Source organism: Aquila chrysaetos, chromosome 3 (assembly GCF_900496995.4).
Source record: "Aquila chrysaetos chrysaetos chromosome 3, bAquChr1.4, whole genome shotgun sequence".
Lineage (NCBI taxonomy): Eukaryota > Metazoa > Chordata > Aves > Accipitriformes > Accipitridae > Aquila > Aquila chrysaetos.
This window is the reverse complement of record NC_044006.1, coordinates 30778518-30801715: the sequence shown is the minus strand read 5'-3', so window position 1 is coordinate 30801715 and position 23198 is coordinate 30778518. Positions and strand designations below refer to the sequence as shown.

At 39.7% G+C, this 23198-nt stretch overlaps 1 protein-coding gene and 1 long non-coding RNA gene across 9 annotated transcripts in view; both read right to left on the bottom strand.

The window, feature by feature from the left end:
• Positions 1-4646, bottom strand: part of GOLGA4 (golgin A4) — a 69178-nt gene extending 64532 nt beyond the window's left edge. For 7 of the 8 annotated variants that reach the window (XM_041122617.1, XM_030008404.2, XM_030008408.2 and 4 more), the window contains exon 1: positions 4228-4646. In XM_041122617.1, coding sequence (XP_040978551.1) covers positions 4228-4314 — 87 coding nt within the window. In that variant the 5' untranslated portion in view covers positions 4315-4646. The remainder of the gene's footprint in view (positions 1-4227) is intronic. The other variant, XM_030008403.2, reaches the window with a different exon arrangement.
• A 3872-nt stretch (positions 4647-8518) lies between these two features.
• LOC115339091 lies at positions 8519-20472 on the bottom strand. Its single transcript, XR_003922637.2, has 2 exons — positions 13631-20472; positions 8519-12985 (listed from the first exon to the last, which is right to left on the bottom strand). It is a non-coding gene; the product is annotated as an uncharacterized LOC115339091 (long non-coding RNA).
• Positions 20473-23198: the final 2726 nt, after the last annotated feature.

The window sequence follows — 23198 nt, the reverse complement described above, 5'->3', positions numbered from 1 at the left end:
TAATTAGTAAGATCTCTCATTAGGTATATTCTACAATATGACCAGAATGAACAGTGTTGAAAAAAAAAAAAAAAGGAAAAAAGGAAAAAAGGAAAAAAGGAAAAAAGGAAAAAAGGAAAAAAGGAAAAAAGGAAAAAAGGAAAAAAGGAAAAAAGGGAAAAAGGAAAAAAGGAAAAAAGGAAAAAAGGAAAAAAGGAAAAAAGGAAAAAAGGAAAAAAGGAAAAAAGGAAAAACAACTAAACAACTACCACAAATCCTTTAACACTTTGTTGCAGCACCATCATTGAGGTTGCATACGTAAATTCTGCCTTCCACAATGCCTGTCTCACAAGACGGAGTTGGATGTTCCAAAACATGATTGACAGACTATCACACCACTGAAAAGATATCACCAAAAAAGACAGTTTTTCAGAGCATTACACTCACTTTATAGCCTAAATCTATGGGTGCATTTTGTAAAATTTGGATACTAGTGAATTAACTACAATATCAAACAAAATGCAAGATTATTCCAGTCAGTCACGGTTACAGGTTTGACCAAGTGGACCCAATGCTCCCACTTGAAAATACAACTCAAAAACCTCACCTACTACCAAATAACCATTCACCATAAAAGCTCTATGTCCTGCTGAAAAATTTCACACCAAAAGTGTTCATAGGGTTTGAAGAACAGTAACGATCTATTCATGCCAATAGCCTACTCTCATTTTATTCCTACTCCCTAACCTAATGCCAGTGATTTAAAGATCGCTTCTGGCCCTCACCATACAGAAGGAAAACATTTTCCAAATATTCATCGCCACTTTGCTACCGTTTAGGAGTATGAACGTATCTCTTCATTCTGCCCTTAACAGTTCTACAGTTTTCGCTGCTTCATTCAGACTTCTTGTCAATTTACAGCCATTTCTGTGGCACTAAGCTCTGCAGAACGAATATTCATTGATCTTATGCAAAGAACCGAAAGATGATGTAACTGAAGTTGGACAGAACAGAGGAGATGAAACAGAAAAGCATAGTTCAGCTGGAAGGGACCTACAAAGATCATCTTGTCCACCTGCCTGACCACTTCAGGGCTGATCAAAAGGTCAAGCATGGTATGAAGGATGTTGTCCAAATGCCTCTTCAACACTGACAGTCATGGGGCATCGACAGCCTCTCCAGGAAGCCTGTTCCCAGGTGTGACCACCCTTTTGGTAAAGAAACATTTCCTCATGACAAGTCCAAATCTCCCCTGACGGACGCAGCTTTGAGCCATTCCCACACATCCTGGCACTGGGTACCAGGGAGAAGAGATCAGCACCTCCCTCTCCACGTCCCCTCCTCAGGAAGCTGTCGAGAGCAGTGAGGTCACCCTCAGCCTCCTTCTCTCCAAAGTGGACAAACCCCAAGTCCTCAGCCGCTCCTCAGAGGACATGCCTTCCAGCCCCTTCACCAGCTTTGGTGCCCTCCTTGGGACGTGTTCCAGTGTCTTCCCATCCTTTTTTAAATGGTGGGGCCCAGAACTGCACACAATGTGAGGCTGTATCAGTGCTAAGTACAGCTGGATAATCACCCCTTTTGACCGGCGCGTTATGCTGTGTTTGATGCACCCCAGGATGTGGTTTGCCCTCTTGGCTGCCAGGGCACACACTGCTGACTCCTGTGGAGATTCCTGTCAACCAGCACCCCCAGGCCGCTTTCTGCAGGGCTGCTCTCCAGCCACTCCTCTCCCAGTTTAGACTTGTGTCCGGCAGCACTACTCCATCCCAGGTGCAGATTCCGGCATTTATTCTTGTCCAATTTCATGCCACTGATGATTGCCCAGTGCTCCAATCTATCCCGATCCCTCTGCAAGGCCTCTCGTCCCTTGAGAGAGTCAACAGCACCTCCCAGTTTAGTATCATCAGCAAACTTGCTAAGGGTGCATTCAACTCCTGCATCCAGATCATTGATAAAAAGATTGAACAGAACTGGCCCTAGAATTGAACCCTCTGAAGAACACCATTGGGGACTGGTCACCAGCCAGATGTAGCCCCATTCACTGTAACCCTTTGAGCCCTGCTGCTCAGCCAGTTCTTCACCCAGAGCACTGCGTACCTACTGATCCCACTGTTGGACAACCTGTCCAGAATGGAGTGCATTTTAAGGATCTGAATTACTGAAAGCAAAGTAACAAAAGTATATTCCACGCTCTCTGCAAGACTCCAGTACATTTTACAGGCCTCAAAACCTTCCCGCTCCTTCCTCGTTTACAGAATCTGTTTTCAAATGAGATACAAGGAGTGAGCAGACCAGCCTATTTTACTTCTAAGATCAAATTTAACTCCAGTTTCCCTCTAGTGTTACTTGAGAACAACCGAAGAATAAGCAATACTGCAAGACAACTATTTACACAAAAATAAAAATCTGTTCTCATTTTCTGCTTCTGCCTTTCCATTCATGTCAACCCTTGAGTTACATGATCTACTCTATCCACAGCATAGCAGACTAGGTGAAAATATCATTTATCATAAGCTCTTGTATTAGGTTTCATGAAATTTGTCAATGTTAATTTCAACAGCCAAATAAAGACTGCAATATATTATGCTGTTGGATGCCCATGTGCACTCAGCCCCAAATTTATTTACAAGGCTGGTTTTCAGCAAGCACTGACCCTTTAACACATGCACCAAGTATCCTGAACTAAGTGGGTTACAATATTGTGTGCAAGGTATCATAATTTAGCTGCTCCTTATTGAAAATAGTAAGTGCTGCAACTCAATCTCTTTACACTGTACTGAAAGTTCACCACATATGCCAATTCAGGACAGCACTCTAAACTGCCGCTGACAAAAATGTACTTAACTTCACTAACTAGAGAAGACCCAGAGTTAATAACTACGAAAGGGTTTAAAATAAAACTCAACAAGCTACATAAGGCTTTACAGTAGATCCATTTCCAAAAATACTGCCCCTATTTTACAAATGAGTGATTTAAAAAATACTACATAGCTAGTGTCAGCAGTTTTGAAACCATGGTCTAATACTGAGACTATGCAGAATCAGATCTCCCACTGGTTCAAATTACATTCAGATCAAGCCCAGGCAACTGATTGCCTGTTTGTAAAATTAAGCCAATTATCTGCCTATAGCTTAACATTCATACGATACAGAGTTTATACCAGGTTTATTCTTTTAGATTCCAAGATGCAAAGGATACTTAACCCAGCAAAAAGCCAGAGAGACATAGGCAGACATTATCTTCTTCAGCACAGAGTTTGCCAATATAAAGTTAACTTTTCATAGTCTTTCTACCTGAATTTAAACTGGTAGAGAGAGTTTGTTCTGCTACAACACATGCATGAAATCACCACAACATTTTTTTTGGCCACTGTCACTTTCAGAGATACTCTGCACCCATATTGTATCTAACGTGCGTTATTATCATTTAAAAACAGTAGTTTCTAGAATCCAACACTAATAATAATTTTGTTAAAGTACACATAAGGGAAAAAAGGCCAATTAAATTATGACCAAAAAAAGGAAGGGGGGGGGGGGGGGAGCCTTGCTCCCAGCTTTATACCATATCCCCAATTTTCCCACAGTTAAAAAAAGCAAAAATAAGGCTAAAGTAAGCAGACCAGCCCTCTAAACGATGGAAACAGAAAGGACTTAGAGGAATTGAAAGAATAAACATGAATACGAGAGAAAAAGGTAACTAGCGATCCCAATGCTGGATTGTTACCCAGTGCACGTAAAAGTGTCATTCCCTTAAACACTACAGACGAAACCCAACTCTGTTTCATTCCGTCTGATGTTCAAGCAAGAGCTATTTTTTACATCCCTCCAAAAGACAGCCTTTGTAGGGTGGCCAAAGAGAAGAACACTCTCGGAAACCTCCGAGGAGGCTTCCCGGACAGGAGGCGGCTCGCTAACCACAAACTTGGCTTTCGAAGTTACAGCGAAGCCGCCCCGAGCTAGCAGAGAGCCGGGGCCCGGCGCTTGCCCGCCGGCCCATCCTCGGCCAGCCACCAAGGCCTGCGCTGCGCGACCCTCCCCGCGGCCGGGCCGGCGGGACGGGGCCGACCCGCTGTCAGCGGGACGCCGAGGCCTTGCCGGGAGAAGCGCAGCCCTGCCCCGCCGGGAACGCCGCCCCTCCGGGCGAGAGGCGACCGGCGGCCGCCCTGACACTGCAAGCGGCCCAGGGCTCCCTCCCGACCCCGCCCAACGACCCGACGGACACCTCCGCCCCCCCAACGCCCGCGGTACCTGCGGCGGGAAGGGGGCCGCGCGTCCCCCCACCCCGCGCGGCGGCGCCTGCTCCTCGCTGATCTTCTGCTTCAGCTTCTTGAACATGGTGGCGGGAGGGGGGGGGTAGGAGGTCGGGGGGCCGGCGGCGAAGGGAACGGGGTACGGCTCCCCGGCCGGTCAGTCAGCGCCTGCCGCGCAGCTGGCGAGGGGCGCCGGGGGGGAGGGTGTCGGTGGTGGTACTGAGCTCCGCTCGCCCCGGCCCTGTGGAGCCGCCGCCGCCGCCTCTCCTTCCTCGGTCCCCCCCCACCGCGGAGCAGGTGAACGCCGCGACGCCTGCGCAGCCAACGTGGAACGGAGCGGTCAGGCGGGTACGGGGTGCGGCGAGGCACAAACTTCCCAACGAAATGCCCGGCGCCATTACTCCCTCCCCGCCCCGGGGGCGGGCGCCGGCTCTATGCAGCCCGGCCGGGACTGAGCGCCGGACCCGCCTCCCTTCGCCTCGCTTCCCTCCCGGCGGCCGCGGGGCGGGAGGCGGCGCCGTGCCGGGAATAGCCGCGGTCGAGTCACGACTTCTCTCTCAGGAGGGAGGGAAAACGGAGCGGTAGCGACAACCGCAACGGTCGCCGCCTTGCTGCGCCTTCCCGCCGCTGAGAGAGGTGTCGGGGCCGCCGTAACCGTGCGATCCGCTACCTTAACCTCGCCACCGGCGGGGCAAGGCCGCCCGCCCCCCTCCGGCTCCTGCGCCCCACGAAAGGAGAAGGTGCACCCCGACCCTGCGCCTTTAGGGGCCGCCGGCGCGTTTCTCCGGGCAGGGGCGTGCGAGGAGCGGGCGCAGCGAGCTCCGCCCGCGCCTGGGGAGCCGGAGGGGATGCGGCTCCGGCCGCTTGTTTTTTCTCTTGTTTGCTTCCATAGCGACTGCTCTGCGTGTGGCTGGATAAGTAATTACAGATAAATCCTTTTCAGATGAAGGGGGCACGGCAGATCAGTGCAAAGACTTGATTTGCCGGAATGCTGGTAGTAGGGGGGTTGTAAGCCCTCAGGTGACACAAGCCCCTCCGTGCCGGTTAGGTGACAGTTTCGTGCGCAAGCTTTCACAACCCGAATAATCGGGCAAGGTAATTACAAGGTGCTCGATTCTTGGGCTTGTGAAAGCTTCTGACTAAAAAATGCTCAGAAGTTGCTTTTTGAACCTGTCTGAAAACCTGCCTGCTGATAAGAATGTCACCTTGTTTTCATCTAGTCCACCCTGAAACCTTTTGAGTGCTCTTCTATCTGTAAACCAGAGGTATATTGTTCACAAATACAGTACCATTAAACGTGGAAAGGCAGTGTTTGCCACAGTTGTTCTCTCTCTGAAACTAGGGCGGAAATGTTCTTGGCCGCTTTAGGTTAAAACCTATGGCTTTAGAGCCCATGTTGGATGAGATTTGCGTGTGTGTGCTCAGTCCCGTCAGTGCAGATGCAGAGAGCTGTCAGCAGTAGCTGGCATTCATTTTCCAACAATGGGACTATTTTGAAACTTGCTGTGTTGACAGTGATGTTGTATGGAGGCTAGAAATACATCATGCTGTTTGCAAGAAATGCTGAACCATGTGGTCTTCTGTAAAGCGCCACACTAAGGCGGCTGTATGCGGTAATCACAAACACCCAGAAATGTTTTCCCTGAAATACACTCCGGTCATCTTTAAGTAATTTGAGGAAAAACGTGGGTAGGAAATGGATTGTTTGCTGTACACTGACCAAAAAAATAACCGCGCTACATCTACAGCAAACATAAACTGCTCTTAAGTTTCTCCTAATTTTTTGCTACATGTTAAAAAAAAAAAAAAGTAATTTTCAGCAGTCTGTTGAGCTGTAGATAAACTGAAACTGGTAGCGATCCTTTTTTTTTTTTTTGTTCCCATTAAGACTACGCATACATCGGATGGCAGCAGTGACTTGCACACTCTACTGATTTCTAGTGAGAACAACTGTTGATTTGTAACACCTTCAAAAAGCTAGTCCTAACCTACAAGCCATAATAGATAAATATTTTGAAGATTTTTATGTTCTCTTTTCTATAGGTGAGCTTGAAACAGAGGTATATGAAAAAGTCTCCAGGACTAAAGGGGCAAAAGCACCTGAAATAGCAGCCCATGAGGTAATGAGATAAAATGGGCAATTAAGTTTACTGCAGCCATAAAAAGCAAAAATCCTCTACTTCAGTCAGGTAGCCTCTGTTCCCTCTAAATATGACATGCAGCAGCACAGCTGTACAGTTCAGAGGTTAGCAAGCAAGAGGGGCATTGCCTGACGAATGCTTTGGGAAACCCTTTTAACAATGTTCAGTCTCAATAAATCCGTGATTCTGTCACACCTATGTGCTCTATTACAAATGCTAGCTCACATTCTCTTCTTTTCAGCATCTACAGATTACACTCTAATCTTAAACCTAAATCACTAAATGTAGTATGTGAGTTTGATGGATAGATGCATAATTGAAAGGACACTACCTCCTACAGCAATCAAATAGAAAAGCAGAGCTTTGTTAATTCTTTTACGAAATGTATCCAACACAATAATAATGCAGGTCTGTATTATTTCCTTGGAAAATTTAAAGCTTGAGATAATATGTTCTGACTGTTTCTCACAGTGCAGATGTTTTCATAGGACCAAAGGCTATGCAGAAGAGAACAAGTACAAGACTAGAAACTGATAAAAGTTATTTTTTCCTACACTAAAGTATTAGTTCCTACAGAAAATGCTAAGGTCATTAATTAATCGGAACTCTGTTAATGGGTTGCAATAATACTAACCCAACATGGCAATCATATGGCAGTTAGGTATTTTCCAGGGGATTTTTTCACTACAGCAAGGTCTTCTGTTGTGTAAATTCCAATGTACTTAATCACCTCCTACCTGGGTTTTAGGAAGAGGTCAAGTAATATTTGTATGTAGCATTTAATCATATATAAATTCATTTAATCATATATAGATTAGTGGCATTTAAAAAATCAAGGACAATGTGAATTTCTGTACTTTTGAATTGGTACAAAACAGTGATATTTTGTGATACACAGCTATATGTCTAGTGTTGCTCAGATAATACAAAGTGGTATCCCACATTAAGCAGTAGTATACAATTTCTGAAGATATATAAGGTAACTCCGCAAAATACTATCATAAGCCTTCTAGAAGGGCTTTAAGTGTTTTAGCACCTGGGCAAGTTTGATTAAAACATTGCAATATACAAAGCATGTACTCTAAACCCCACAGAAATGTCTGGAACCATATTCTTAGAGACACACACACACACACAGAGAGTGTTGAAATCGCTTACTTAACTGAATAGTACCTTATTTCTAGAAGGTCGATCTTATCTTAGTTGACTTCTTTGTGAAGTTAAAAGTAGTAGTTCAGAGTGAAGATTTGCCCCTCCTCTTTCATCTTCCTTAAGTATACCAGTTAACATATGCTAAACAAGAGAAATACGACATTACAGTACTGTCTGTGAAAGATAAATGTGCATCTGCAAACAGCACTGGTTATGGTAGATAATTATGAATAAAGGTCTGTTCAAAATTAAATCTGTAGCAGTCGTTAATGTATTTCTGTGGGAAAGGGAATAGAGCATAGATCTAAAAGACTGTTTTCATAGCAGTCTAGACTTCTCTAATTGTCAGCAACAGTGGCCCACACATCCCTGCAGTCCCATTCCTTGCCTTGTGCTAGCTCCGGTGCTTTTCAGACCTTTCCCTTAGTCATTTCTGTGTGTTGAGTCTGCAGAAAACTAACCTGACAAAAGAGCAAATAATTGTCTGCTGACTTACTGCGCTGAGTCCCCTGAGTACAGGAGCTGCTGCAAGAGAGACAGAAGCAGGCAGGAGCTGGCTAGCTTTATGTTGCCGGAGTTATTTCAGATTGCTCATGAACATAGTCTTTGCTGAGCAATTTGCTTCACTTTAAACTGAAGTAATCCCACTAAGTGCTACTTGAAGTTCAGCTAACAAGCAACTCTGTTACTGAAAGAATTGATACTATCTCAACCACTAACTTAGTTGCTAATGATGGTTGAAGTATTCATGCGTATAGCCTCCAGCCACTCTAATCTGATTTTTAAAATGCTGTCTTTTAAGTTACTGCAGCTTTCTGGAAGTCACAAAAAAACCCATGGACATAAATTATGAATATGGCTTTCAATACTCTTTTTCCACACCTACAACTCCAATTACTTTGTGAAAAATGTATGAATTTGCTAGCAGCTAGTTCTTTCAATCCAGTCATCCATCACAAATATGAAAAGACATAAAAGAAAGCAACATAACATATGTAGCATTCCTGATAACTTTTTAATGTTGGTTCATATTTTGTTTGGAAAGGAGGTTTGCCATGTTTGAATTTTTCTTTACATCATCATCGTGCTGTTAAAATAATGACCAATACAAAATATTCTTATTATTCCTACTAGATAATATTTGATATTGAGGGATTTACTTCAAAAATAAATGAACATGAACTGGTGATAGAGTAAACAAACCTAAGCAGAAGGCAGCACTAATCATGTAACAGGAGCTACTGTCCAGAGCTTATATACACACCACTGTTTTTATAGACAGTTTATGGAATGTTGCATTTGGTAGTAATTGTAGTTTTTACTCCTACCCATAAAATTCAAAATACTAATGTTGATGTTAAAGCAGTCAGAGAGTGTACCATACATAAATGCACAGGCAATCAGTTTCAGTTAGGAAGTATTTTGATCTTTACTTCAGCACAAAGGTTACAAACGACAGCACCTTATCTGATAGTGCAGTGAAAACTGACAACTTATTGTACCTGCACCCCATGGGATAAGGAGAAATAGTTGTGAAAAGTAAATCCTTTATAGTGCTGTGATTAGAAACCGAAATTTTTTTTAATTATTAATTTATTTTTTAAAAATTATTTATTCATTAATATGAATAAAATGGATAATCAGAGCATTTGTCTAGCCTGATTTGATTGCCATTTTTACTTTTATGTCCAAATGTTGTGACTTAAAACCACCACCAGATGACAGTGTTCTAGAAGCTTATAACTGCCTCTACAGAGTCATTGTCAGTATTATAAATGCAAAACTATACCAACAGTGGGATGAGAGTTTAAAAACATTCAGATCAGGGAACTGACAAAAACCAAAGTTTCTACATCAGCTGTATAATCCTTCTGTGTACAAAGTACAGGCTGCTCTAAGTAACTTGCTGGATATCAAATATTAAATTTCTTTACCACATGGCTGACTTCCGTGGTTGCTTACCAAACAGTCTATTTGCTGTTTATTTGTGTATTCATATATTCACCTGTGGTGCCCAGATATTGGTCTGATCTCAGTGAAGGTAAAACTGAACAAAAAGGTTAATAGCCATCTGCATAAAGATAGTGAGTGACTTGAGGGAAAACTCTGTTCAAATGCACAAGGCTATGAAAAGAGAAAGGGCACTGTCGGAGAAAGCTGAAAGGTAGCCTAAAGGCTGCAGTTGTTCAAGCTGACAAGACAAGAGGAATTAACTCACTTTAGAGTGAAGAAAAGCTGGCAGGCATTGCTGCTCTGCACCTTGGGAGGGAAAGGAACCTCTCTGCTCTAGTGGGAAAGTTGTTAGGAGATCACATTCCATGCCACACACCTCTCTTCACAGAAGTACAAAGTGCAAGCTTAGGCTAAGGTCTACTAAGAACCACTGCAGTAAACTGGCTCACTAGTTTGGACCGCAGGAGGAGGAAATTATTTGGATTTGGTCAGCTGAAAGACCATGAGCCATCTTTTTGTGAATGGGAATATAAGGCATGGAAAGATTTAAAAGCAAGTGACGGGATTTGATCCTGCAAGAGTCTTACCTTCCTAAAACAAAAATCTGTCATTTTATCAATACCTTGTTAAGTGGCATTTCCTTTCTGCTTTGTCTAGAGTGTCAAAACCTTTCTCCTAACTTCCACTTTACTTTAATTGTACTTTAAAAGCTCTGGATACCACAAAAATGGAGCCAATGATGCTATGAAACAGCAGATCCTTTGTATCAACAATGATGCTAGTCACGAGTTTGACTTTAAATTAGCTAGCAGCAGACTCTCACTTGAGTACTTTCATTCTTATTTCTGTAATCACAATATAAAAAAAAAAAAAACACAACACCACCCCACCCCAGCCCCCCCCTCAACAAATCTATAAGAGCAGGGATCTTGTATCTAAAAAGAGAAAATAACTTGCTCCTGAAGGCAGAGCTTCTTCATGGCAGAGGAGTGGGCTGGTTTCAAGGAGACCTGCATTCTATTCCCAGATCTCCCAGTGCCCTGGTCACCCACCCTGGGCAAGCTATTTTGCACCTCAGTGCTTCTATTGGTATTTTAATCAAGAAGAGTGATGCTACCCAATTTCCTGCAAACACATGGTTAGTATTCCAGTTTGCTTGCCCAACTGCTGATAGAAAGGTCAAAGGAATGACTACTGACATAGAGGCTTCTTAAGAATACTGAGATACATATTCCTAAGGCACAGTTATGTCCCTGCTGGGATTTTTCTGATTCTAAGACAGTATTTTCACCTTAAGCACTGTTGTTAAGAAACAGCAAATTATTTTGCTTAATCATTTCTAATCAGCAGGGCTAAGAATATATGCAAAGATCTTGAGACACTGAGGTTACTCAGTTGGGAAGAGCTAAAAAAACTAATTTCATTTGTGTGATCCCTTTAGCTAAAGTGCAGAACATCTAAAACCACATCACTGGAGATGCTACACCCAGCAGAATTCACTGCTGGGGAAAATCACTGAATCATACCATGACAGATTCTTAAAGTGTACTGAATCATATTTGCAACTATCAAGGTAAGCAACTGTTTCAAGGAGAACCATGAAGGTTTTTTTCCCAATTACAATACTGTATAATTTGATAGGTCATTAAGGAAAACATTCACTGTCCTTCTACAGAATCAAATTTATGAAACTGACGGATGCAGAATACAGAAAACAGTGATTCAGGAATAATTATACTACTTCCCTGCATCCCAGTTTCTAGAATCTACAAAACAGAACAAATACACATTTTTGTACTGTGATTACACAAAGCCATTACACACAAAAGCACAAAGACAATAGTTTTATGTAGCTAGATCTATCAATTATTGCTTGAATTCAGGACATATGAAGGTTATGAAGGTAACAGATCTCTAAAAACACTCAACCAATTGCAGATTAGGAATTTGTCAGCATTTAAGATAATGTCCTGATACTGCTATATTGTAGCTTGAGTACTGTCATACTCTAAATTCCCTACTACTCTTACTTTTCAAATGTTTTGGAGGGAAGTGTTTCTCAGCCTCCTTAACTCCTTTTTCTAGCTCCCAGGATTTACTACAAGCTTTGCCACCCACTGAGTAGGGTGGAATATCTGGTTGAAGAGACTGAGGGCTTTAGGCCTGAAATTCCTTTCATGTCTGACCTACTTCTCAATGACAGGCCCATAGGGCACTTCATAAAGAAGAGTAACTTACCTTTCAGTTGAAAATAGCAAACACTTCATCACCTCTGCTGAACTACTACAGGGGCAGAGTTAGTATTCAGTATTGATTTGCATACATGATATCTGGCTTTCTTGAAGTGCTTTAGAAGCAAATGCATGGTAGCTCTGATGGTATGCCCATAAAATAAACACAAGTCATTTTACAGGCAAGTAAAGTGAGTTCTGGAAAACTCAAGATACTGCACAGCCACTTAGTGGTGGATATGGGATTGAAACATGGAATATTTGATACTGTTCCCAGATTTATCATTTAAAATATTTTTAACCCTGTGGTCTAGAAGACATCCTTACTTAACTGCGTACACACATAATGAAAAGAGATGCTCCCCTTGTATTCTCATGCTACTTCACGTCTTTAGGAGCTCACCTGTATGTAAGGATGACATGCTGACATGCTTCCTCTTTTATTATCCCCCTTGTCTGCAAAGAAATACTGCCAATGCAGAATCTTGAGATATGAAGCACTTCTCTAACTTGACAAAACTATTATTTAAAAGGAAGCAATTACCAAACTGCTCAGAATGCTCCCACTATGTGATTTTGCATCTTCATCCGTTAACATGCACTATTTCAAATTAAACTCAAATTCTAATCATCAAATTGTTCTCTGTCAGACTTTGCTCACCTTATTTTGTCACTTTGATTCCACACTCCTGTCTCACACACATCAAGTTTTTCCCTGCTTATTTCAAAAAGGCCACAGACATTGGGTTTGGCTTAACAAATACAAGGTACAGCTCACAGCATAGTTATGTTTAATTATTAATATAAAATATACTTTCTTCATTTTCTAATATAAAATATTCCTTATTGAATTCATAATATGAAATACTCATTGAATTTTTAATATAAAATATTCCTTATTGATGAGTGTATCTATTAAAATGGATCAGTTACCTTCTAAATGGCAAAATACCAGTTTTTCAACTATCCAAAATAAACTCTGATACCTGTAATTGAAGTATTACAATGTTACATTTACAGAGGGAAAAAATGCTTAAAAAAAACCCCTATCACCACAAAACAGTGACAAGTCTTCACACAAGTACTTCCTCTGGTCATTTGCTTCAAACCACCTGGACTTCCTGTGGCTCTGAAAGGGGAGGGGGTGTTAAACCTAAGGGTTGCAATTATACAGTTCAATTTATAGTAAATGCAATATGAGCTCAAACTATTATATCAATAAAAACTAAGCTGATCTCAACTTGTCCTCCGGCACCTGCAACTTCATTTGGAGTAACACCTGTGGGAGATAAGACAAAAGAGATGCTGAGTTGATGGGGACTGCCTCGGTATTGAACAGCATTTCAGACAGAGGTCATAATCTGAAAGTTCAGGTCTAGAAAGATACTAGCAATTTTACAAGTTTGTTTGGTACTACAACAGAAAGCAAACTAGCTTGGCATAAAAAGAGCAAGACAACTCTGTCATTTATTACTCTGCCTGGCTAAATTAAAGGATTTCAGGCAATTTGATTATTATTTCCAACACTGCCAGGTCCTTCTTATGAAACCAGGAGCCATATTGTGAGCTTCTTATTCTGACTTAGCACAATTTGCATGCAACAGAAGAAACTCCAAGAGTATGATGCAAGTCACGGTTTACTAAAGAATTTACAGTATGATTTTTACTCTGTGAATCTTTTACATTAAACGCGTGTGATAATACTTATTCACAGAAGTGCTACACTCTATTTACCAGAGATGAAGGCCAGACCTTGTGCTCAGGCAGGGGGGCCTGCTATGGGTACTTGGATCAGAATAGACAGAACTCATGGAAACAATGAGATGTCATTCTATCTCCTACCAGTAATGACTAGAATAGAGACATGTTATTCAGTCTTTGATTTCCAAGTGTAGTGTCATGTATTGTTCTTCTATTATCCTACCTTATTCAGTTCATCCCTGTAACTATCCAAAAGAGCAAGAAATGTTATTTCTACATCATATAGCTCCCTAGACCTCTGTTCAACTCATTCTTCAATATAAACTGCTACAATCCAAAGCACCAGGATAATCTTGCAGTTAGGACACTGAGAGAAGACAAGAGGAAAAAGCCCATTATGGTCAGAAAAAGTGTTACAGACAGTTAAAATTTCATAATTATACTATAAATATGCACGCAAATAGTCAGAAGGAAGGCATAACTTCCTTTTGGCTCTGTTCAGATACTGTAAGAAAGATAACACTTCACTTGCTGTCATAATGCATTAACCACCATCATGCTATTACATAATTCCAGTTCAAAGCGTACTCTAACAGTTTGCACTAAAAATGTTTCATGCAGTATTTTCTCCTCTTCCTCCATGTACTAAAAATTAATTTAAGTTAATCTAATTAAGCACAATACGAAGGTTCATACATTCATTAAATTTATTATTCAAAATATTTTTCTAGATATTTAATTCTTTAGTAGTCCAAACTTTTGCTAGTCCATTAGGGACAATAGTAAGCAAGCACCATACTGCAGGTAAGATCAAATTTTTTTCTTGCCAATCTCTGTTACAACCTTTTAATTTCTTATAGCTATGAACAACGTCAGAAAGTCTCAGTGGGTAATATACTACCCACAAGCCATGTGGGGCTTGGGGTCTTCTGGTGTTGTCCATTGAGCATGTGCTCAAGCAGGGAGCCACACAGGAAGGTTAGGTATAGGGAGGTAACTGTGGACTATTATGAAATAACAAACCACCGTGAATGAGGCTGCTTTAGCTTCTGTGGTGTTGGTAATCTAGAGTACGTACTTACAAAACATTCTCTTGTTGCCATCACTTTACAGCCTGCAAACCAGCCATGAAGCTATCGAGAAGTTTTGGAAGTGACTCCTCTTACCTAAGAAGCCTGAAATACTTCAGAATCAAGGTGGTACTTCTCTGAAGTTCAAAGGAGAAATTGCTGCTTCAGGGGGAATACCTAGCCTCCAAAACCAAAACTGGAAAAGCAGACATCATACAGGTAAACACAGTGGTTGCTCAACACAAGCCTCAGAGCAAAAAGAACAGATAGGTGGTAGACTGCAAACACAATCCAGAGCAGAGAGACAGGTACAGAAACGGCCTGCAAATCACTCTTTGTCCAAAAGCAAATAAAATTTCTGCATTTTAAGTTGGAAGATTTGCACTTTTTGAGTGCAGTTTTGTCTTTTTTTAGCACTGATTTACAAATAAATAAATCCAGTTGCATCATTCATGCAGAGACGCCCTAAGAAGACAAAAGCAGAAAGGATCAAGTCAAAAGCTTTGTTATATGGTGCAAAGGAAATAATGAAGGGGGAGAGAGTTCCCTCATGCTTATTTGAGATTACCACTGCAGACAAGAAATTTAACTCCTATGAAATAAACTGCATTAATGACAACTAGTAATTTTACTTCTAGTTAGTGAAACTGATTTCATTTTTGCTGCAGTGGAAGAATTTTGTTGTTTTGTTAACACTAGGACTGCTTAAAGGCGAAGGCTGCTCAAAGATAGAAATACCGAAAGCACAGAAAACTGAGGTTTGCCTCCAATGTTTCCAGAGAAGATTTGCAGGAGGGGAAGGAGGAAAACGTAAATACTGAATACACTTAAAAGGCTTGCTTACTGAAATGAAACGCTTCCTTTAAGAATGAGAAACTTATGAAGTACATTAGTTAACATAGAAAATATTTCTAGTTTTTAAATCAAAACCAAGAATTGTTTGCTTTTTAACATCATCTTCTGACTTCTATTTTAAGTACTTCAGTATATTTTTGTTTGTTGACATACTTGGAAATCGGGCAAAGTATAAATACTGAAAATATAAACTATTAACAGAATTTGAAACATGGAACTCAAAATCAGACCTCACAATGCAAATACAGAAGACACAGAGGATCAGAAAATGGCATCACTGTAGAGGTAACAGCACAGTATTGACAAATGAGGGCAGTGCTACTGCCTAATGTTAAGGATACAAGTATCAGGTCTTCAGTACACCGGTGTAATAACCTTCAAATCTTTGTGATTCTGACCTTCCAGGCGCTTTAATTATAGCCACCTGCAGCAAGAGCCTACTCGATGCCAGCGAGAGGCTGCAAACAGCAGCAGCTTTCATCAGCTGATCAGGGATAACAGCTCAGACTTTTGCACCTACTTCTCCCTCTTCTTACCTTTACCATACCCCTGCAAACTCCACCCCTTTGTCTTCTCTGTGCTAAACCGAGGAGTTCTCAGTCCTGGGTTTCGGCCAGCTGCCTGGCTTAGGGTGGGGAGCAGCTGCTTCCCAGGTGACCGGCCAGTAAGAGCTGCAATGCACCCTCAGCCTCACGCTCACGGCTGGGGCACCTGGCAGCCCACGGTGCCTCCCACCGACTGCTGACCTTCTACAGACTTAGCACCGTGCCAGTCGTGGGCTGGCATCAGAGCAGCTGAGTGAGCTGCTCGTGTTACTTTCCAGGCTGTATGTGGGGCTCTGAACTTTTACTTGTCATTATCAAGGGAATGATTTCAAATTAAAAGCTTCTGGAATTTTTACAAAATCTCCAAGTGAAACTCTCACATTTCTCATCTTAACCTAGCATGGTCAAGGGCAGATGTAAAATAGTTTAATTCAGTTTTGTCCTTTCATCTTATATTAAGTTGCCCAGAAATAGAGCCAGTAAGCAAAATAACTGCATCTAAGAACAGCTCAGATGAGTTTCAGTTCAATGTCTTCCTTACAACTTTTTTCTTGATCTCAATAATTTCTGGGGTAACTTTTTACAAAACATCTCCTAGTAGCCTTTCCGGAGGCTACTCCTTTAAATCTGACAAATACGAACAAGTGCAACCCTCAAATAGCTAATTTGAAATAAGCATTTTCACTGCTTTTCCTCATCCAGCATGAAAGTTTCTTTTTTTTTTTCCTGGGACTTTTTGTTTGTTTGTTTTGAGGAAAAGGTGTGCATGTTTTACCAGTAACAACATACAAATAGGAAGCCACCTTTTTGCTGTTCTAGGTTATACTCCAGACATTACTTCTACACTTATCAATGACAAATTATGAGGAACACAACAACTATTATGTAGTTTCAAGCAACTAAATTTTAGTTGTATCAACCCATATTTTTATGTTTAGATAGCAGTTATCATCCTACTGGTTATGTCTGGTACCATCTTTTACAAGCAACCCAGCCAAATGTCTTCTCCATAACATACAAAAGTAGATAAAAGCAGATGCAGAACTGGTTGTTCTAACAATGAACGTGGCTGTCTTGCTTACTAGGATTTGAGAACTGTAGTATTTCCCCCAGGAAACAGGCAAAGCTTGAAAAGTCAGCACACATCTTAGTTATGCTTGTCTGGTGACTATTTAAATTCCTTCTCAAAGGTTTTGAAGTAAAGCAGACACAGAGAGTTAGGAGAATACTGTGACATCTTTGGTGAAGGAGTAACCTAACAGCATGAAATGGTTATTTAAATAATTGCTTGTCATTAGACACTGCAACCTGTTTCAGATTCCATTTAGCCTAGTTTTAATATTTTTTAGTACATTATGTTCTGGTTTATACACATTGCATGTATGTGTATTTTATATATGTAAACAAAAGTTACAATTTCTGTTGGTGATTTGAAGGATTAAAAAATTGGTGGATTAACCCATTCCATTTGCATTAATAAATCCTAAAAGTATTTGTTTTCAACCTTAAGTGATTAAATAATCTGATGTCTATAAAGAAGTAGCAAAACTTAAGTTGTTGCATAAAGGCTTAAGGTATGGTTCAAAGTATAGCTTTGCTCTGAAAAATTACTGTAAAAACAGTATGAAAAAGAATCCATATTTGTTGTGCCTTGGTTCTGACACCAGATATGCTTTACGTAGTCATGTAGAGAGTTTGGGGTTTTTTTGGGGGGGCGGGGGGGGGAATTTAGGGAGGGGGGTTTCCCCAAAAATTGCCAGGCCCACAAACCCAACCTTGGCTCCTGTAGTCACCCAGCATTATTTCTTGCTCATGTCTCACTTCCTGTAACAAAAGTTCTCCCTGCCAAACAATGTCCTCATCACAGTTGTGTAATCCCGTTTTTTAAAAGTGATGTCCTTGGTGACACCTGTGCAACCTGAGCTGAGGTTGCATAAGTAACCAACTGGCTCTCTTAAATGGATGCTAATAAACAAGCCTGCACAAGAAACTATTACCCAGTTTGTGTGTGCTCTCTCTCTCTTTTTTAGCTGAGCTTGTCAGAACAGTTAATAAGTGTACAAAATATTCAGCCATTAATCATCACAGAAGTTACTGGATCTCTTTTCGAATGCTACAGAAATGTTGCACAAGACTGTCAGGTCACTCTTCAGAAATAAATAATGCCTGGAAGTAGAATAGCCCAGTATATATTTGGGGTGAAATCTGCTTGCTTTTATACTGCTTTTACATTTGCTCAGCCTATAAACAGTAGAAGACAGATTCTTTCTCTTGCATAATCTATAGCTTTGTTTACTCTGTTTCAATCGGTTTGACTTTTGCTAATATAATTCAAGAAGTCTCACAGAGTTACATAGGTATCATGCATAGGTGTCATTTAGGATGTCCCTTAACAATCATGATTATTTGCATGATCATCTTAAAAAACCCTGAAAAGGCAAAACAAAACCTTAAAAATTGCAAGTAATCTTCTTGTTCACGTATCAAATACAGAATTCTACAGTGTTAAAGTTGTTTTAGATCAGAACTGCACATTACATACAGAAACATACATACTTGCTTTTTACTCCTTCTAGGTCATAAAGATTGAGCTGCCCTAACCCTCAGAAGATTCAACATGAAGTATGTAGAGATAAATTTGCTATAAAATCTAAGTAATGCTATATTCAGGCTCTAAAATGCAATATACATTTAAAGGAATATTATCAATTTCATTTGTTTAAATATTTTCAAATTATATACCCACTTTTCAGTTTGGCCAGTTCTAGTGTTACAACTAGACATGTGGAGTCTTCTAGTAGCTTCACGCTCTAGCTGAATAAAAGATTCACATATTGTCATAAGAAAGACTGAAGAGGGATATGCTATATTAAAATCCTGTATAAAGTAAATGATTAAAGACAAATGTCAACAGGTTAGACTTTACAGACAAGTCAGACATGGTTTAAACTGTATTTAATTTAAATGAATTAAATATTATAAACATTTCTGTGATGTTTTCACATTTTTCTTCTTCCTCATTATTTTCTAGTATTTGAATTCCATTAGGATACCATTTCTCTAAAATATTAAGAATACAAACTTACCTTTTTAAAAAAAAACCACCCAACATTTGTATAGTATGATAGTCCTAAAATTTCAAGCATTGGAGCTACTATCTGCTCTAATCACGACCTGGCAAAGCTGGTTTTGCTCTAGATCTTGGGTGCCTGTACCTTATAGACAAATATTACTTAATTCCTAGTCTTCTGATTTTCAATTCAGTAAATGGAAATATTAAACCCAATCTGCTTAATTTGAATGGGCTGTTTCTGTCAGGAGTGCTGAGTGTCCATAGCTGCCATTGACTGAAGTAGCAGTGTCTGCTCAGGAGCTGTAAAGACACTGGACCAGAAGTGATGGTGATTAAGTCTACAAAGAAGATACAAAGTTACCATCGACCAGCTTCTGCGAGCAATATACAGACTTGACAATCTCTAAAGTGCAATTCAGAGCCTGACATTTAAAATTTAAATTTCAGTGTCCTTTTGCTTCTCCAATTTAATAGTACTTGTATGAAGGAAACATCCACCTTCACCTTCAAATAACGATGCAAATTAATGTCAGACATACACCAACAGAGAAGTGGTGCACTGAAGCAGTGAGCAGCAGCATGCAGGATATGGGCTCAATGCTAATGGTAAAGAAGCATCTCTCTCAGTTTGGCTTTCAGTTATACTATTTGATTGTTTATTTAAAAACATTAGACAGGGGATCAACATTGTTGCTGGAGAAAACGAGATGAAGGCTCAGTGAAAGCTGTTTTTGTTATATGGAGAATCTGTGCACTTTGAAGAGAATTGTAAAGGAGGGGTTCCTTCAGGTAGGAAGCAAAAGTAAGAGAGTATTTTAATTTTTATTATATTTTCTAAAGAAGACAAAAAATCATAGTAGATATGTCTTAGTTATATTCATAATTTGTTCACCTTTGCATAGCTGGTGGGAACACTGTAGTAGGTGAAGATAATTTGGGTTGTGGGGATATCAGCCATAGGACAGTTCTGATAAATGCCCACTAGATTCTAGCATGTTATAAAATCTAAATGTATTTAAAACCCGTATTTAAACTTTACATTCTAATGACATTACTACATTAAAAAAAAATAAAACGGCAATCAGAAAAGTGACTAAGAAAAACATGTGAGTACATACTAAAAGATGCACATGTGTACTCACTTATGCTTAATATAGACACTGCTTGTTAGTTTTGCAAACTCAGCTATGTAAGAGTGAGGTGATTTCCTCTATGTGGCTTGGGTGTCATCAGTAAAATCAAGCAGCATTTACACAATCTTTTGGGGGGGATATATAACACACAAGGAATGGATCATGACTTCAGATTGACTTTTCAAAAATGATATTTAGCATAGGAAATCATCAGTATTTCTATATATATCAAACAGAACATAAAGACATTTAGAAGTACATCTATCAGGTCTCTAAGGATGACAATACTTGGATCTCTAGTTGTTTTTACAGTGGAATAATAATGAAAAGCTCTCTATGAAAAATAAATGTATGGCTATGTATAATATAAAAAACTTCAAATTTTAAAGTAAAACTTTAATTTTTAAATTAATTTGTTCAGAATATAACTTCACTTTCTTAAAAAAAAAAAAAAGGCTTCTCACAAACTCTCAGTCCACAAATCTTGTTAAGATATTTCATAATTTATCAATATCTAAATGGGATTGATCAAAATAATGCCAGTGTCCTCTCCTTATTTCTTATTTAACAAGCTGATCTTTGGACACTGTTCAGAGCACTCTAGTGCTTAAAATGTTACTGTATAAGAGTGGATACTAACCCATAGCGATTAAAAAAATCTTCTTATAAACACATTCTAAACATAAAACACAATATTCTAGCGCTTACCTTATTTCTAAAAGACTTAACCCCCCCCCCCCCCAAAACTAACAACCAAAACAGTGAAAATAAAAATCTAGAAAGTGGGGAGCATTCTGTTTTCAACTGTTTGGTCAATTAACAAATCTGTGTTAAAACAGAAGTTTTCTACAAAAGATTGCATTTACTTGGAAATCTAGATTTCTGGGAGAACACTGGAATACAGATTTTTCAGTTAGCCCTACCCACAGCTATTCAACAGACAGTCTAACCATTTCCCTGCTGAGGATGCAATGGATCTGAACCAGAAGAACTCATGCAATTCTACTGCTGGAGAGCACCGAAAAGATTTGTGGGTGCTAATCCCCACCAAAATGCATCGTATATGCATAATTCCTACTATACCTTACAGATTTTTGCACTATTAAAAGTAAATGAGGTAAAGGGAAAAACTAAATCTCACTGATTCTGCAGTTACCTAGCTCTACCAGAAACCTTCTAGTCTGTATTAACCCCTACAAGAACAGCTGTGAAACATGCATATCCCCACAACAAACAGCCAGGAATTTTGAATGCTTGGTTTTTTCCACTACTTGGTAAATGTCGTATGTATGCAAAAACCTTACAGAGGAAGCCTGATAATAGTCCCTCAGTACTCCAATGAATTCTATGACAGATTTAAATAAAGAATTTCATTATTACATTCAGCATACAGTCTGCATGCATTCCGCCTTATAACTATTTCAAATATTCTCTTTCAAGTCTTAAATTGTTTCCCATCATTTACATTTAAGTCATGCAACCCTTTGCTTATTGCTTTGAATGTAACTGAAAATCAACATTACTTTGAATAATAACAAGTGCTTCAACAGAGCTGGTACTGAATCATTTTAAAGATCTTTTGACTGTGCCACAGGATTACTCGTTCTTTTGCCCTATTTAGTTTTCCAGTAACTAAAAATACATTTTACTAGCCTAGTAACTGAATTATAAACTGCCCAGTGTCTGTTTATGTAACTTCTACATTTAACTTACAGTAGAAACTGTCTGATTGCTATGGTTCCCCAGACTTTATATTTTGTAGATATATTCTGGGTCCTAACAATTTCTGAGTTAAAAAATTGGTGCAGAGAAGATCACATGCAAGAGGTCATCCAAGGAAGGAAATGCATCTTTTTTTCTTCTTGAATTTTTAAAAAACATCTAAATGCTGAGACTGAAAACATTACTTAATATGTATTAGCGTCTGTGTATCTGATGACAGAAATGTATCTTTAGCAGAAACTAAACTCTTAAAAGGTGGGGGAGGACAGGACTGAAAGGGCCTGGCAGAAGCCTCCTGTAAGCATATCCAATAACTGTTTTGAAAAACCAAACAAACAAACAAGCAAAAGTTGCTCCCTGCGTTACAAAAGGGGTTTGCACTTATTTTACAGTATAGCCACACAAAGTTCATTTTCCACCTGTCACAAGTGAGTAGTAGAGCAATCTTTTTGTGGGGAGTGGGGGAACAAGCAGTTACTAACAACATTGGGAATCTCCAAAAGAGTATCTACTACAGCTGGAAAAAAATATATGTTCAATTGTGCCAAATGAATTGTTGAGTGATGGTATCTGAACTGAGGAGATGGAAACTACAGGAAAGGAAGGGGACAAAATGGGAAGGAGAGAAATAAGTGGATGGAGGTGGTCAGAACTTCTTAAAATGCTATGTTAAACCAATCTACCAATTAAACTAATAGCTGGAAGTTATTCTTTCCATAAGGGGGGGAGGGGTGAGAGAGTGAGAGAGAGAATAGGGAAGACACAGAAGGGAAAATACATGGGATGACATCAGGGATTAAGTTAGACTATAATCCTACACGTGTGCCATCACTATTACATTCTTAACCAGAAGCTGCAATAATCACGAAACAAAAGGTTCATGGGAGGATTAGAAATGCTAAAGAGAGGGACAAAAGAAGAAGATATTCAAAACTGCACCAATAGCAAACATTACACAGGAAAACACATTTTTCTCTCATCGAAGTTGTTTCAGTAACAAAACTCTTTAAAACTGTATACAAATTATTTCAGAAAGTTGACATTGTTGAAAGTGTCCCATGCAACTGACTGACAGATTCATCCTACATATACTTCCTTAGGTGACTATTGCTCTAAGAAGAACTAAGATTTCACCCATGGAATGCCTCAACTGAGCAAAACAGTTTGAAAGAGAGATTTCTAGAGAAACGGGAAAGGAGAGAGGTATGACAAGGAATCTATACTAACCTACCGTATAAAAAGACAACAGTGAAGAGAAAATATATTCAAAGGCAGATCCAGTGATACTTCGTTCATTCATTTATTTATTTTTAGCAGAAACTCATTATTAACAAAGCAAGCTTTATAGTAAGAATTTGTTCAAGGCAGATTCATACATAATTGTATATTTTGT